The sequence below is a fragment of the Pleurodeles waltl genome, chromosome 6 (assembly GCF_031143425.1).
Source record: "Pleurodeles waltl isolate 20211129_DDA chromosome 6, aPleWal1.hap1.20221129, whole genome shotgun sequence".
NCBI lineage: Eukaryota > Metazoa > Chordata > Amphibia > Caudata > Salamandridae > Pleurodeles > Pleurodeles waltl.
In genome coordinates, this window is record NC_090445.1 from 927,189,034 (window position 1) to 927,202,968 (window position 13,935).

The 13,935-nt window shown below is 40.4% G+C and overlaps 1 protein-coding gene across 1 annotated transcript in view; it reads right to left on the reverse strand.

Moving 5' to 3' along the window:
- Positions 1–13,935, reverse strand: part of TCERG1L (transcription elongation regulator 1 like) — a 1,516,577-nt gene that overhangs the window by 851,377 nt on the left and 651,265 nt on the right. The window contains exon 7 of the mRNA XM_069239738.1: positions 1,090–1,178. Coding sequence (XP_069095839.1) covers positions 1,090–1,178 — 89 coding nt within the window. The remainder of the gene's footprint in view (positions 1–1,089; positions 1,179–13,935) is intronic.

Here is a 13,935-nt window from a genome sequence, read left to right on the forward strand (position 1 = left end):
TTAAACACATCTAAAAAGTGAAAATAGCAATATAATTATATATCACCTAATACATAGTTGTTTGTTTCAGGAAAAATTATCTTTGTGGAAATGCATATGTTCTTCCCCTTCAAGTGACTTATTTGAGATATTGACACAGCATCAATAAAATATTAAATAAGCTGATATATAATTGTGAAATTGGAACTTACAATTTATAACATTATTGATATTCCGTGAGGATGTTCTGGCTTAGCTGTGCAAGTCCTAATCACCTTCTAAACAGTATTTACCACACTATTATAGTGAGGAGGAGCACATTGTGCCATTAGACCCTCCACCATGTGTGTAGTTATTGAATTTACCTACGTAGGGACTGCATGGGAATTGGCAGGCATTATAAACTTACTCCTAACCAATATGACTGTGATAAATATCTTCAGATTGTTAAGAGTTGCTCTTGAGGGTGTTCCACTGAGGGGAGGGGCTCCTGTGTCATTCGACCTAACCCATGTCAGCGTGATCTATGGTTGAATAGTTCACCTGTGGAGAGTGGATTATCATCATCATGTCCTGTTCATGTCTCACTTATCACAGCTCCCACACAGTCCAGAGTCACATGTTTGTATGTCTCTCTATACCCATGTCTCCCTCTATAGAGACCGTCCTCTCCCATTCTCACGCTCTCCCTTTGCCCCCTTATCCCTGTGTCTACCTGTCCACTTGATTCACTGTAAGATCAGTTTAGGGACTTGCATGCACACCCATTCTTAGAGGCCTGTCTATTTGATATTACAAAATTGCACATTACAACAGCCTACATAAAAACCTAATATTCTACCGCATGGAACAACAGCAAGGTAAGTTATGTGACCATTGTCAATAACCATATAATATTTCACTCATCAATCACAGTCTAAGAGAGCTATATTAGGTTTATTATAGATTTACTCAGCATCAGTTTTCTAAAGTGTAAGTAAAAGTGTGTGTGATGGTAAGGGTATCAGAATCATGTTGAGCTCTAAATGTTCAATATACAATTAAAATGTGTGCAGTTTCTTTATCAAGTAGTTATTACTCTTAAAGATGTGAAGAATTTTTTTGTCTTACCATGGGGATCCTGGAACTGGAGAAGATGCCACAGGTTTGTTCCCTTTAGGCAGACAGTTTTCTTCTTTGACGTTTGTGATGGCATGTTCCTTAAAGTGAAAAATGGTACACAACATCAATAAAACACCCTAAACATAATAATTGCATTTTTAGCTATAGTATAATCCAAATGACAAAAGCATATAGATCAAATGTTGCCTATTAGCAAGCTGAACATGAACATAGAATTGTAGAATGTTCTTAATGTGTTTTACTTGCAATAATTCAACTGCAGTCATTTGCAATAATTTTTGAAGAGTTAACATTTCAACCTACAATGATCTTGGGCAAATCATAAAGGTATATTGAACACATTTGGATATGAAAATGGACCACAAGTCTTACAATGTTGTATTGTTGTTGAACTTTGTTACATTCTTTCCAGAAGGTGTTGAAAATGAGTGTGTTCGTGTTTGCATACACATAGAGCATGCATGTGACTGTGTGTCATATTGTGTGTATTTGTCTCTAAGTTTGTGAATGTACTTATGCATGTTTATGCTTGTGTGTGTGTGTGTATAGAGTGTGTTTGGGTTCACAAATGTAAAAGGCATGTTTAATTGGCGAGTTAGATATCTTTCTAGTGATTTAATTTATATATATATTTATATATATATATATATTTTGTTTTCTAAAGCATTGGCTTTCGATAGAAGCTCCTAATTTAAAGATAAAGATAGAAGAGTAGATCCTAAGTAACTATGATCCTTACTCTTGCAGTGGAAGGAAAATGTCTTTGGTGGGTGGGATATATTCAGCTTTTGGATTATTTCAAAGGTTTCTAGGCATTTTGTTTAGTTTTTTTTCCAAGGAGGGGTTTTCATTGAGAAAACATCAACACTTTGTATAGGGATGTCTTCATCTACCAATGTACGAAGTGACTTGAGGTCTGACTTGTGTAATCACATGTGCCTTGTTTGACATCATATTACAGTTAGGTACTTAGTGCGGGGAGTACATTTTTGGGCCTAGGGCTCTCCCAGGCTTTGAAGCATGTAGGATGATGTTAGTATTTTATTTGTGTCACTAAGTGCCAGTGATGTACTGTGAAGGACATTGTGACTTACTCTTATTTCTGTGAGCTGACAAAGACCTCTTGATTTTAATGAATTTTTTGTTTTGCCATATCTATGTTAGTGCCTCCGGCTTAGGAAATATTGCAAAAGTAGAGTCTTGATACCACTGATGCTCTGTTAGATTCAGTCTTATAAGATACCTACGGCAGTTTGAAGAGCCTTCTCAGAATTATAATGTAGAAGTCTGTGTTTTATCTATCATGAATATCTTATCAAATTTTATTGGTTCTTATTTGGACACACCCATAAGTTCTTTATTGTATCTGTTAAAAATGGAGGCTCCTAACATGTTAAAACAGATAACTGTTAGGTCATTATCTGCAGGTTAACAAATGTGGACATTTTTTTTAGAACCATTGAGGCATTCCCACTTCCTCTTTTTTTAGTAAAGTATATGTTTCCAGAAGATAGTCAGGATATTACTTGGATCAATATGTTTGTCATTTTGGTGGTGTAGTAGTATGACATCTGCATACCTTTGACATTGAAGATGTTTGTGATGTGTTTAGATCACTGGAACAAGCACATTAGAGAATTTGTGTGTGGGTGTTTTATAGAATCATACTGTTAACTGGTAGTAGTCAAGTCCTCCAAAAAAATACTGATGTCAATCTTTTGATGCAAAGATTATTATCCCAAAGAAACTTTAAGGATGATGGCAAACCTCGGCACATGTCTACTAAAATTCTAATAAAACAGTTCCTATACCTTGGTTCTAATCAAGTCAATGCAACTGACAACACCATTTGGGAATTACTAGGAATTTATGTAATCAATGGCAATACATATGAAACAGATTCTAGATGTTTAGTGAATTAAACAAATCAGCAAGCATTGGAAACCATTTGAAAAATATGCTGCTTCTTTTGAATACAAAAGTACATAAAACAAATAATGTGCAACTGGATGCTATTAAATGTACTGACCACTGCAGAGAAAATTAATGAATCAAAAAATAGTACAGTTTGAGTATTTGACACGAAAACATCAGTGTGATACAATACTGTAAATATATATGTATATATATTTGAGATAGTTGGTGGAATGAGGCCTGTGGTGATGCAGGTCATAGTTGCAAAACATGTTTAAAGACGCTGACATATCTTTGAACAGTTAAACAAGTTTTGTAAGTACATTGTTTATATTTTTTGTTATGCATTTAATTACGGTTATGTAAAAGAAGGGAATTATTGGATATGAGTACCCGTGGAAACTGAACTTTCTAAACTGCATTGGGTGTGGATGGTGCCATAAGAATAAATCATTTGTTTGGCCCAAGACGACTGTGGCTGCAGCAGTTTTCTTCCTTCAGGACAGGTGATTACATATATCTCCGAGTGGAGAAGCATTGTATTGATTTATGGGGTTCACGACCCCGCCAAGGCCTGCCTTTTTAAAGAAAACTTGACGAAAATTGAACGAGATGCACTTAAGAACTTGATGGAAAATCAAACTATAGTAATCAAACTGGCAGACAAAGGAGGAAATATGGTGATTTGGGGAAATGATGACTATGTTGCTGAAGCGTACAATCAATTAAACATAGAATCTAATTACTGCAAGCTAAATAAAAATCCCATAAATGAGTTGGTGTTGGATTTAAATTTAAGATTGGAAATATGGTATACAGATGGTTTGAAAAGTTTTGATGAAAGAAAATTTATGATGAATGAGAATCCGATTGTGCAGACCCTATATTTTTTACCAAAGATTCAGAAGACTCTGAAGAAACCTCTGGGTAGACCAATTATCTCGAGCTGTGGATCATTATATGAAGGGGTGTCACAATATGTGGATTACTTCTTGGCACCTATGGTAAAGGGTTTGAACTCATACATACAGGACTAAGGAGATTTTTTCAGACTACTAGAAGGTGTGGCAGGACAGTCTGACTATATGTTGATCACCATAGATGTGGTCTCTCTATATACATCTATTTCACATGAACTAGGTATGAGAGCACTGAAATATTTCTTACAGCAAAGAAGTATTCACTTATTAAAACATTCTGAGATGTTACTAGAGATGACAGAATTATGATTAAGAAATAATGTATTTATATTCAATCATCAGATTTACAAATAGATCTGTGGGACTGCATGGGAGTCTCATTTTCTCCAAGCTATGCAAACCTAACTATGGGTTGGTGGGAAAAGCACATAGCCTGGGGACAAGAAAATTAGACTTATATGGAGAAAGCAGTAATGTGGCTATGGTACATAGATGATCTATTTTTAATCTGGAATGGTACAGAGAAGCTGTTTAAGGAGTACTTTATGAAATTAAATACGAATGATGTTGGACTTCAGTTTCCATACAAAATAAGTAAAATCTCTATAGAGTTTTTAGATGTGATGGTATATATAGAAAACAACATATTACAGACAACATTATATTGAAAACCCACGGCGACTAACAGTATTTTACATTAATCAAGCTTTCACCCAAAATCACTTATAAAAAGCATTTCATATGGAGAATTCATTCATTAAGAAACATTGTTCAAATGAAAAAGACATGGATATGAAATTCAGAGAAACAGAGCAGAGATTTTCAAAAAGAGGATACAAAGTGAGAGATGTGAAACAAGGTGAGAAAAATCAAGACTTAAAACACGAGCACAGACGTTGGGGAATAGGAATGAATGCAAGAGTGAAGAGGAAACGGATAAAATAAGACTTATATTGGATTATAGCAAAGAGAATCAACAGATACTGAGGCCTGTATTTATACTTCTTTAGCGCCACTTTTGCACCGCTTTTTGGTGCAAAAGTGGCGCAAACTTACAAAATACAATTGTATTTTGTAAGTTTGTGCCACTTTTGCATAAAAAAATGAAGCAAATTCATGCTAAAAAAGTATAAATATGGGCCTGAATATTTTAAATAGACCTTGGCATGTGATTAAAAAGGTTGGATCACAAATCAAGACTCGACCATTTGTTAGCATACAGGAAGGTATCATCGTTAAAGGATATGTTAGTGAAAAGTCACTTTGAATTACCAGCGGTATCTAACTGGCTAGTAGATGGAAATAAAGGCTTTTTTTGCTGCAAAAAGTGTAAAGCATGCAAGATTGGCTGTAATAAGAAGATGATTATAGATTTTCGGGGTAAAGAAATCCCAATTACAGATAGGATCACATGTGAAACTACATTTGTAGTGTATGTGAATGTCTGTGTGGTTTGAGGTATGTAGGGAGCACCATCTGTCCTTTAAAGAAGCAAATTCTTGAGCATATTAGGGCTGTACAAAATGATGATAGTAATTATGCCATGACCAAACATCTGAAAAATCATGAAAAATCGAATTGGTTACATATGAGGTATTTTGGAATTGCAACAGTAAAAAAACTAAATAGAGGAGAGTAAAAGGTTAAAAAATTGAGGCATCCACAGTCAAGGTATATTATCAGATAAAAACGAAGATCCCTTATGAGATAAATGGAGACGAGGAATTGTACTGTCACTTATAAATATGAAGAATGATGAGCAAATTTTAATGACATAAATATGGAATTGATTGCACCAGGTGAAAAAGTATAGGTATACCATGCTAACAATACAGGATATGTTGAATCATTAAAAAAAAGAGTGGGTACTAGACCACTCCACTTGATAATGGATTCTAAAATAATAACATAACAGAGATAAAATAGAAAATTGGTGCAGGCAAATGAAGCAAATGCAAAATGCAAAGAGAATAAGGATGTATGTATTGGTCAGTAGAAATTAACATTGTTTGATACTATTCTTTGTGATGACTATAAGTGACAAAAGATTTCTGTTAATATGTGAATATTGGTTATTAATGGCATTAATGTTTTTTTCTTTCTTTTTTGATGTTTGAAATCACAAGTTTGTATGGTATTTATTGTAGAGGACTACATATCCCACAATGCCACATAAAGGAATAAAGGGGGAGAGAGCATATATAGTCATGAATGGATCACTCATTTCCCGTGATCAAGACCTCATTGGTTGAAATGCGTTGGTGTTGGGGTAATCAGTTGCAGATTAAAAGCAGTAATTCAAAGAACCCTGTGAGTGCCGCGTTTTTGACTTTGTGTCAAGGTTGTGTGGATATATATATATAACTTACTGGTGATCGCCAGTATGTAGTTATAGTTAGGACCTAGTTTCTAAAGAAAGAGCATGTTTTGTTTTGCCTATATCTTTGGCACTTCTTGACAAATCTTCACGAAATTTTTAAAATGTATACTTTGGTATGTTCAGCTTCTGTTTTGAAAGTTTTGGGGTGATCTGTCAAGTGTGATCCTTGGAAAATGAAGGGCTAAAACACATTTTCACCATTAAGTTTTCCATAAGACCTTTAGATACGCCTACAGCCCACACCACTGATGAAATTTCACCACATATGGCACAAAACTAGATTCTGTTTCACTGATCACATTTTTAATGATTTGGTGCAAATCCATTTAGTAGTTTTTGAGAAATTTAAGGCACAAAAATACAGATATATGGAGATGCGGATCATCCACGGATCCATTGTGGGCCAGACCATGGAAGAGATGATTGGCTTCCCGCAACCTGAGAGAAATGTTGCAGCCACCATTTTCTTTTCTCAGTAAATGGTCCCTATGGCTGAAATGTGGGGGGCAATTGAGTTGATGGGGTAAGGGTACTGGTTCCCTGACACCATGGGGATGATATAGTTGTGGTGATGTGACAAATAATGCCTTTGAAATGCGTAATTATTTGTTTTTATTCTTTGAGAGATCCCCGGATCCACTGCCGGGGCCCAGCGTGACCCGGTGTGAATCCATGGTTGGAGCCACAGAGCTCGGGAAACCTTAAAAAAAAAAGGGTAAATTCTAATAGAGAGACTGTCACATTCAGTACTACACACAGAGAGACACTCTCACACCCAGTCTGACATGCAGGCAGAATTGTCACACCCACTCTCACACCTACAGAGATGCTGTTAGATTCACTGTCACATCTACAGAGACAATCTTCCAAGTAATTCATTATATAAGAATGGTATTCAGCTGATAAGGGGTTTCATGGGTGTTTCCAGTTTCTATCAGTGTATTAAAGTGCATTACGGAAGCACAAGTTATAGTTAGCTCAGGTAACTATAACTTGCTGAATTTCTATGGTTTTGTACGAGTAAATTTAGAACCTAACTATAACGTCCATTTGACCTTCGTTTTTTCAGTGAATTTCTAAGGTTTTTTAATTCTTTTTCATAACTATAATGTCCCTGTAAAGTTTGTTTTTTCATTAAATATAGTCTAAATATTCCAGCTACAATAAATAGATTCTCTGTAAACCCTCATCCTCAAAACTAGGTCTGTTCCACATCTAACACCTGAAAAATAGACCGGACTTTTAGGAACTAATACACTATTCTGAATTCATGTACCATTGTCTATCCAAGAGTGCTTTCATTTTAGAATATCTTGGTTGCTCTCATCCTCAATTCTATGATTGCGAGAAAAACAGTTATCAATGGCATCTGCTTCATTCCTGGTGCAATACATTTCACTCTAAAACTAAATTCTGGATGGCAGTGAACATCTTAAGATATAATCATCTTACTACCACATAAACCAATGCAAAGGCATAAATGCAACTGGTTTTTAATACCTACATAACATTGCAGGCCACACCAACGGGTTTTATTCTAAGTCTCAGCTAAGCTGATGCTTCGCATAAACCAAGCTGTGAAATTAGCTAACGTTTAGTTACAAAAGTTCAAATACTTTCTCAACATTGCATACTTTGAATTCACATTTCAAGCTCTGGACACAACATAGAGGGATAGAAGAAACATCACCCCAAGAGATTCTATTGCCCTCACAATAGCTCTTCTATCAAAGATTTTACACACTTTTGCCAGACTCCTGCACCAGGATTGAAAAATATGATCACACCAACCTTAGTCCTCTACAACCTTAACTTCCACAATTTCACTGCTCCCTATTTTACTGATGTATAAAAATGCTCTGTGAGGAGGAAAAAAATAAGAAGGTCTGTGCTAATATAACAGACTTCTCATTTAAAAACCAAACAGACACAACTAAAATCAATCTTTGTATCAGCTTCCTCCAACCATAAATGAGTGCCTTATCTCAATTAATTACACTGTCTATAGTTAAGTAGGAGCTTAGTAAATAGTTAAATATTTCTGTTTTTGAGTATTTTTAAAACTAAGGGCTCACTTTACAAATCACATTTTGTAGCATGTAAAGTAGTACTAAAATAGCACTGCTTAATTACCACAAAATGCAATTCAAAAACCTATGGGTGAAAATCTCCAGATCCTCCTCTCCTATATTTTGCATGAGGAGGACAATGTACATGTAAGCTTACTACTTAGTGCGAGGAACTAGAAGGACTGGTGGGGGAATCAGGAATATTTATTGCAAAATGGGAGCACCTTAGGGAGGCCAAAGAGATAACAGCTTGCAGTGCAAACAAATTTGCTGTGGGCGGACAGAGTACAGGGGGGCATTTGGTATAGGTCCCTGATGAAAAGGCAGATGAGGGACAGTTAGAGGGAGCTGGTGTGGCTTGTGGGCCTGGTGGCAATGCCAACCCGCTAGGCTGAGGCAGCCTAGTGGTCAAGGAGTTGAGGCCAACAAGTGAGGTTGGTAGATGGGTGGCAAAACCATTGGGGACCTAGATGTTGTTCCTAAGAACTAGAGGGGCAATCAGCAGTCCTACGTGCAACACTCGGTAGAGTTGTAGTGTGGATGATTTGGAGTTGGATTATGAGGAGGGGAGTGATGAACGGAAGAATGGTGAAGTGTACGTTGCCAATGTGGAAAGTCATCAGGCTCTGGGAATAGTGTGACAACAGCCAAAGGAGATGGTGTCTTACAGAAGTCAAGTGCGCCAGTAGAGTCACGCTGAGGCAGAGGAAGGAGACAAGCAGAAGACCCTGCCAACTGTGGACTAATGCTACTGGCATGCGGACAGGTAATTAGGACTGGTGGTCTGTTTTGCATACACAGTCTGGTGGAATGAGGGAAAGTCATTTAAATCCATAGGTTTGGGGGATGGGTTGATTTAAGGGGTAGGAGAGCCATGTAAAGAGTCTGGTGTCAAACAAGTGGAAGATAGAACAGGAGTGCAGTCTGATACTTTAAAGACAGGGGATGAAGAAAGTGATGAGGCCAAGGAGGAGGGGGGACACAAGACAAGACTACCCTACATGGGACTGCCTTTGCCGGTAGGGTCTCACTTATCCAAAAAAAAAAAGAAAAGGATATGGACACGAGTACGTGGATGTGTGCAAGCTTTTACACAGGGACATTCATGCTAAAGAGGGGTCAAAGGAAGCGGAGTGGGAGCTATCAAGGAGGACTAGGGTTCCTATTAACATGGAGCACTGGACGTCTGCATTCTTGATATTTGCCAGCATCTGCTGTTTACTGTGAAAAATATCCCGACCGGGTGATAACCTTATTCAAGTACATGGACAATCCTAGGACAGCACAAATGCATTTTGGGGGTTTTGCTAGGCTCAGACATGTTGAGGAGTTCCAATCCAGGATCAGAGTGAATACTGACAAGCCTTGGGGTGATGTTGATTCATAGTTCTGGATGCAGTAGATGTCCTCCACCCAATCTATGGCCTCCACCCATACGGTTAGTGGCCTACCCATTACTTGTATGTCCTTTAAGTTGCATCCTGCTCACCAGGGAGTGGGTAATGTGTCTTAGGCTTTTGCCACAGGGAGTAGTTTAGCAGCATGTTGGTAAATTAACAGGGATTTTAAACATGCATGCTCCAAATCTGGGGGCTGGCATTCTATTACACAATGTTTCACATTGACCAGCCCATCTGAACAGTGGAAAGTGGTTAGGGTCAACTGGACCCTGTTGGTCCAAAGGGCCCCTATGTCATTTAGGTTGAATTCCTTGCTGCTGTGGCTGGAACAATACCCAGTTACAGAGTTGGCATTGAGGTTGGAATGGGGTTTTCAGGAGCGTTGTGGGTAGGTTATCAGGGTTCAAGTGGTCGTAGGTGGGCTGACAATTTGTGGTCAGCCAAGAATACCAGAGGTGGTGGCAGCTAAATTGCACTAGGAGGTTAAGGAAGGCAGGACTGTGGGACCCTTTTATGATTGGCCCTTAACCAACTAAATGATAACCCCATTGGGCGTAATACACAAAAAACAGGAAGGAGAGTACAGGTTGATACATCATTTGTCCTTGACTGAAGGTGTGTTGATCATTGACTTCATAGCCATGGAAGACACTTGGGTGGTCTATGCCTCAGTGGATGATGCCATTAGGTTGGTCAGACAGTGTGGTCTGGGGGCACAGCTGGCGAAGTGCAACATTAAGTCAGCATTCTGTTTGTTGCCAATACATCCAGAAGATTTCCCTTTGCTGGGCATGCAGTTTGATGATTTCATTTATGTGGACAGAGTTTTGCCGATGAGGTGTGCTATTTCCTGTGCCCTGTTCAAAGATTTCAGCTCTTTTTTGCAATGGGTCCTCACGAAAGTGAGAGGGCACAGAGAGGTAACACAATACTTTGCTGATATCTTGTTTGTGGTGAGAACAGAGTCTGGTGAATGTCTTAAAGCTTTGCAACACTTTGAAGCCCTAGCGGATTAATTTAGCATGCCCTCAGCACCTGAGAAGACTGAGGGCTCCAGTGCAGTTTTGTACTTTTTGGGTACTGAGCTAGACATTGTGAAAATGATAGCAAGACTGCTGTGGAAGAAGTTTCAAGAGGTGCAGAGTTTTTTGGGAAAAAGTGATAGGTGAAAGACGCTTGGATTTACAAGGTCCTGATACTGCTAGGATTTTTGAATTTTGCTTGCAAGGTGGTGCAGGGATGGGCATAATTTCTGTAGACCACTGGGCATGGCTATGTCTGGTGCCACCTTACCTCATCACAGGATAAGGATTTCTGGTGAGGGTGGATTTGGAGTTTGGCACTCTTTCCTTGATGATTTCAATGGTGTGTTGTTGGGGTTTCAGAAAAACAAAATGGTGTTTCAGGTGCAAATATTTTCTGCTGCTGCCGGTGCTAATGGCTATGGATTGTTTTGGAATGGAAGATGGTGGGCAGAGGTGCTGCATTGGTTACAGCAAGGGCGAAGCATAGCATTCTTGGAGTTTTTTTGTTTCCTAATAGCATTGGCAGTGTGGGGAGATGAGTTGACTAAAAGGAGGGTGATGTTTTACTTACCTAACATAATGGTTGTGGAGCTAGTGACCTGGCTGAGGGCTCAGGATTTGAGAATACTAAGGGGGTCAATATGACCTCGGCGGTCTTTTTGAAAGACCGCCAAGGGACCGCCATGCAGAAGACCGCCAGTGGTGGCGGTTTTCCGCTCAGCGTATTATGACTGTTGGCAGCTCTCCGTCCTTTTTTGGACGGAGAGCCGCCAACAGCCATACCGGCGGGCGGCGGGGAAGTAGAGGTTGCTCCACCTCCACCGCCACGCCAACAGAACACCGCCCACCGAATCACGTCCTGTGATTCGGCGTGGCGGTGTTCTGTTGACGGTGTGGTGTCGGCGGAGCAGCCCCCATGGCTCCTGTCTCCTCCCGGAGGATCGTCGGACCAGGTAAGTCGATCGTCCGTGAGGGGAGAGGGGTGGGGGGTGTTGTGTGCGTGCATGGGGGTGTACGTGTGTGTATGTAGTGGGGATGTCTGAGTGCCTCTATGCTTGCGGGAATGTCTTGAGTATGGGAATGAGTGCGTGTATGTCTGTAGATATGTCTGCATGGTTGTGTGTTTGCATGTATGTCGGTGTGTGTGCGTGTATGTGTGTTGGTGGTGCCTGCGTGCGTGTCTTGTGTGCATGAGTGATGTGATGTTGGGGTCGGGGTGGGGAGGGGGGTCCTGCCACCTTTGGGGGGTGGCAGGGTTGGTGGGGGGTTTAGGGGAGGGAGTCAGGTGGTTGGAGACCCCTATCAGTGCCAGGGAAGGAATTCCCTGGCACTGATAGTGCTTACCGGCATGGATTTCATGGCGGTTCCAACCGCAGGAAATCCATGACGGTAAGCCGCGTCCAAATACCGCCGGCGGTATAGTGACGACCACCGGGCTGGAGACCCTGGTCTCCAGCCCAGCGGTCGTCTCCTCCCTGGCGGGCGGAACGGAGAAGCAGCGGATGACCATGGCGGTAACCGCCATGGTCATAATTCCAAAAAAAAGACCGCCAGCCTGTTGGCGGTCTTACCGCCGCTTCTCCGCCTTCCGCCAGGGTCATAATGACCCCCTAATACTGCTACGTTATTTCATGTTGGTGTGCCTGAAAAAGAACATTGGGCCAGATGTATCATTACGGCCCTTTGCGATTCGGAAATAGCAATTTTCTTAAAAATCGCAAATGCTATTACCGAATCGCAAATTGCGATACCGTCCCCATTCGCAGCTATGGGCCTGTTGGCCCATATCTCCGAATTTTTCGCATTTCCAAAATTGCGATTTCTGAACCAGAAATCGCAATTTTGGAAATGCAAAACCCCAGGGTGCTGGGGGCCTAAGGCCCCCTCTGTTGCACCCCATAAACATTTTTGGGGACATGTAAGGTGCACACATGCCAAAAGGGCATGTGTGCTTTACATGTACAATTTAAAAATGCATTTTAAATACATTTTTTAATTTTGCACCAGGTTACCAACTGGTTTCTGTTAATGGTATTTTGCATGTGCCAAATGCCATTCTGCGAAAAATCGCAATTTGCGATTTTTTGCAACATCTCCTTGCGATTTGGATTTTGCGAATCGCAAATTGCGACTCACAAAACCAGGTCGCAACGCTAGAAATCGCAATTTTTGCTATTTCTTATTTGTGGTCTGCGAATGCCTTTCATGCATCTCGCAAACGGCCGAGTTTTGCGATTCACACCGTTTGCAAGTGCAAAAAAAATTTCATACATCTGGCCCATTGTCTTTAAGGCTACTCACCTGCAGGGGGTAAAAAATGCTGTAGCTGACTTGTTATCTTATTCACAGTGGCACTGTTTTTGCAGTCTGGTACCTGGAGTAGAAAAAGTGATGACAACGGTCCCTCCAGAAGTCTGGGAAGTGGGGGCCTTTGATACAGGACTGCAGTGATAGGGAAGGAAGGGTGATGATTTCTGTTTTGTCCCTGAAGGATAAGGGTCTGTCACCCACGACAATTGAAGGCAAACCAGCTGGTTTGTCATTTTATGGCAAGCTGTATTGAGGTTTTGATCCAGTGGGGGATGAGATGTTGGGCAAGATGCTCAAGAGATGGGGCAAGGAGAGAGGGGTGCAATGGAGAGTGCTGCGGGACACCATTAATTCTGATTTACTGTGTAAGAATCTAAGCTGCTTGAGTGTTTGTTGTGACAATGAGTTTGAAGTGCCCTTGTTTGACTTGTGCATGGTCTGGATGTTTTCTGGGATGTTCAGGGTGTCTGAGGTATTAGGACTAGGTCCAAAGAATAAGTTATGGCATGATGAAGTATGCATGGAACCAGGGCAGGTAGGCATCTGGTTGTGGAAATCCAAAATGGACAAAACAGGTAGAGGAAGGTGGATATGGCTGTATGAAGGAGGGTGTGTGACGGAGTGTCCAGTAAGTGAGGGGCACAAGTTCAAGGGTTGGACAGGCTGCCGGCAGGAAGTGGTGTTTTGTCACCAGGAAAGTAACAAGGTTACGCCTTTTCAGCTCTTTTCAGTCCTGCGCAAAGCTTTGGCAAACTTAGGGCTTGAACCTGCCAGTTTTTGGACCCACTCCTTCTGGGTTGGAGCAGAACATTTGTG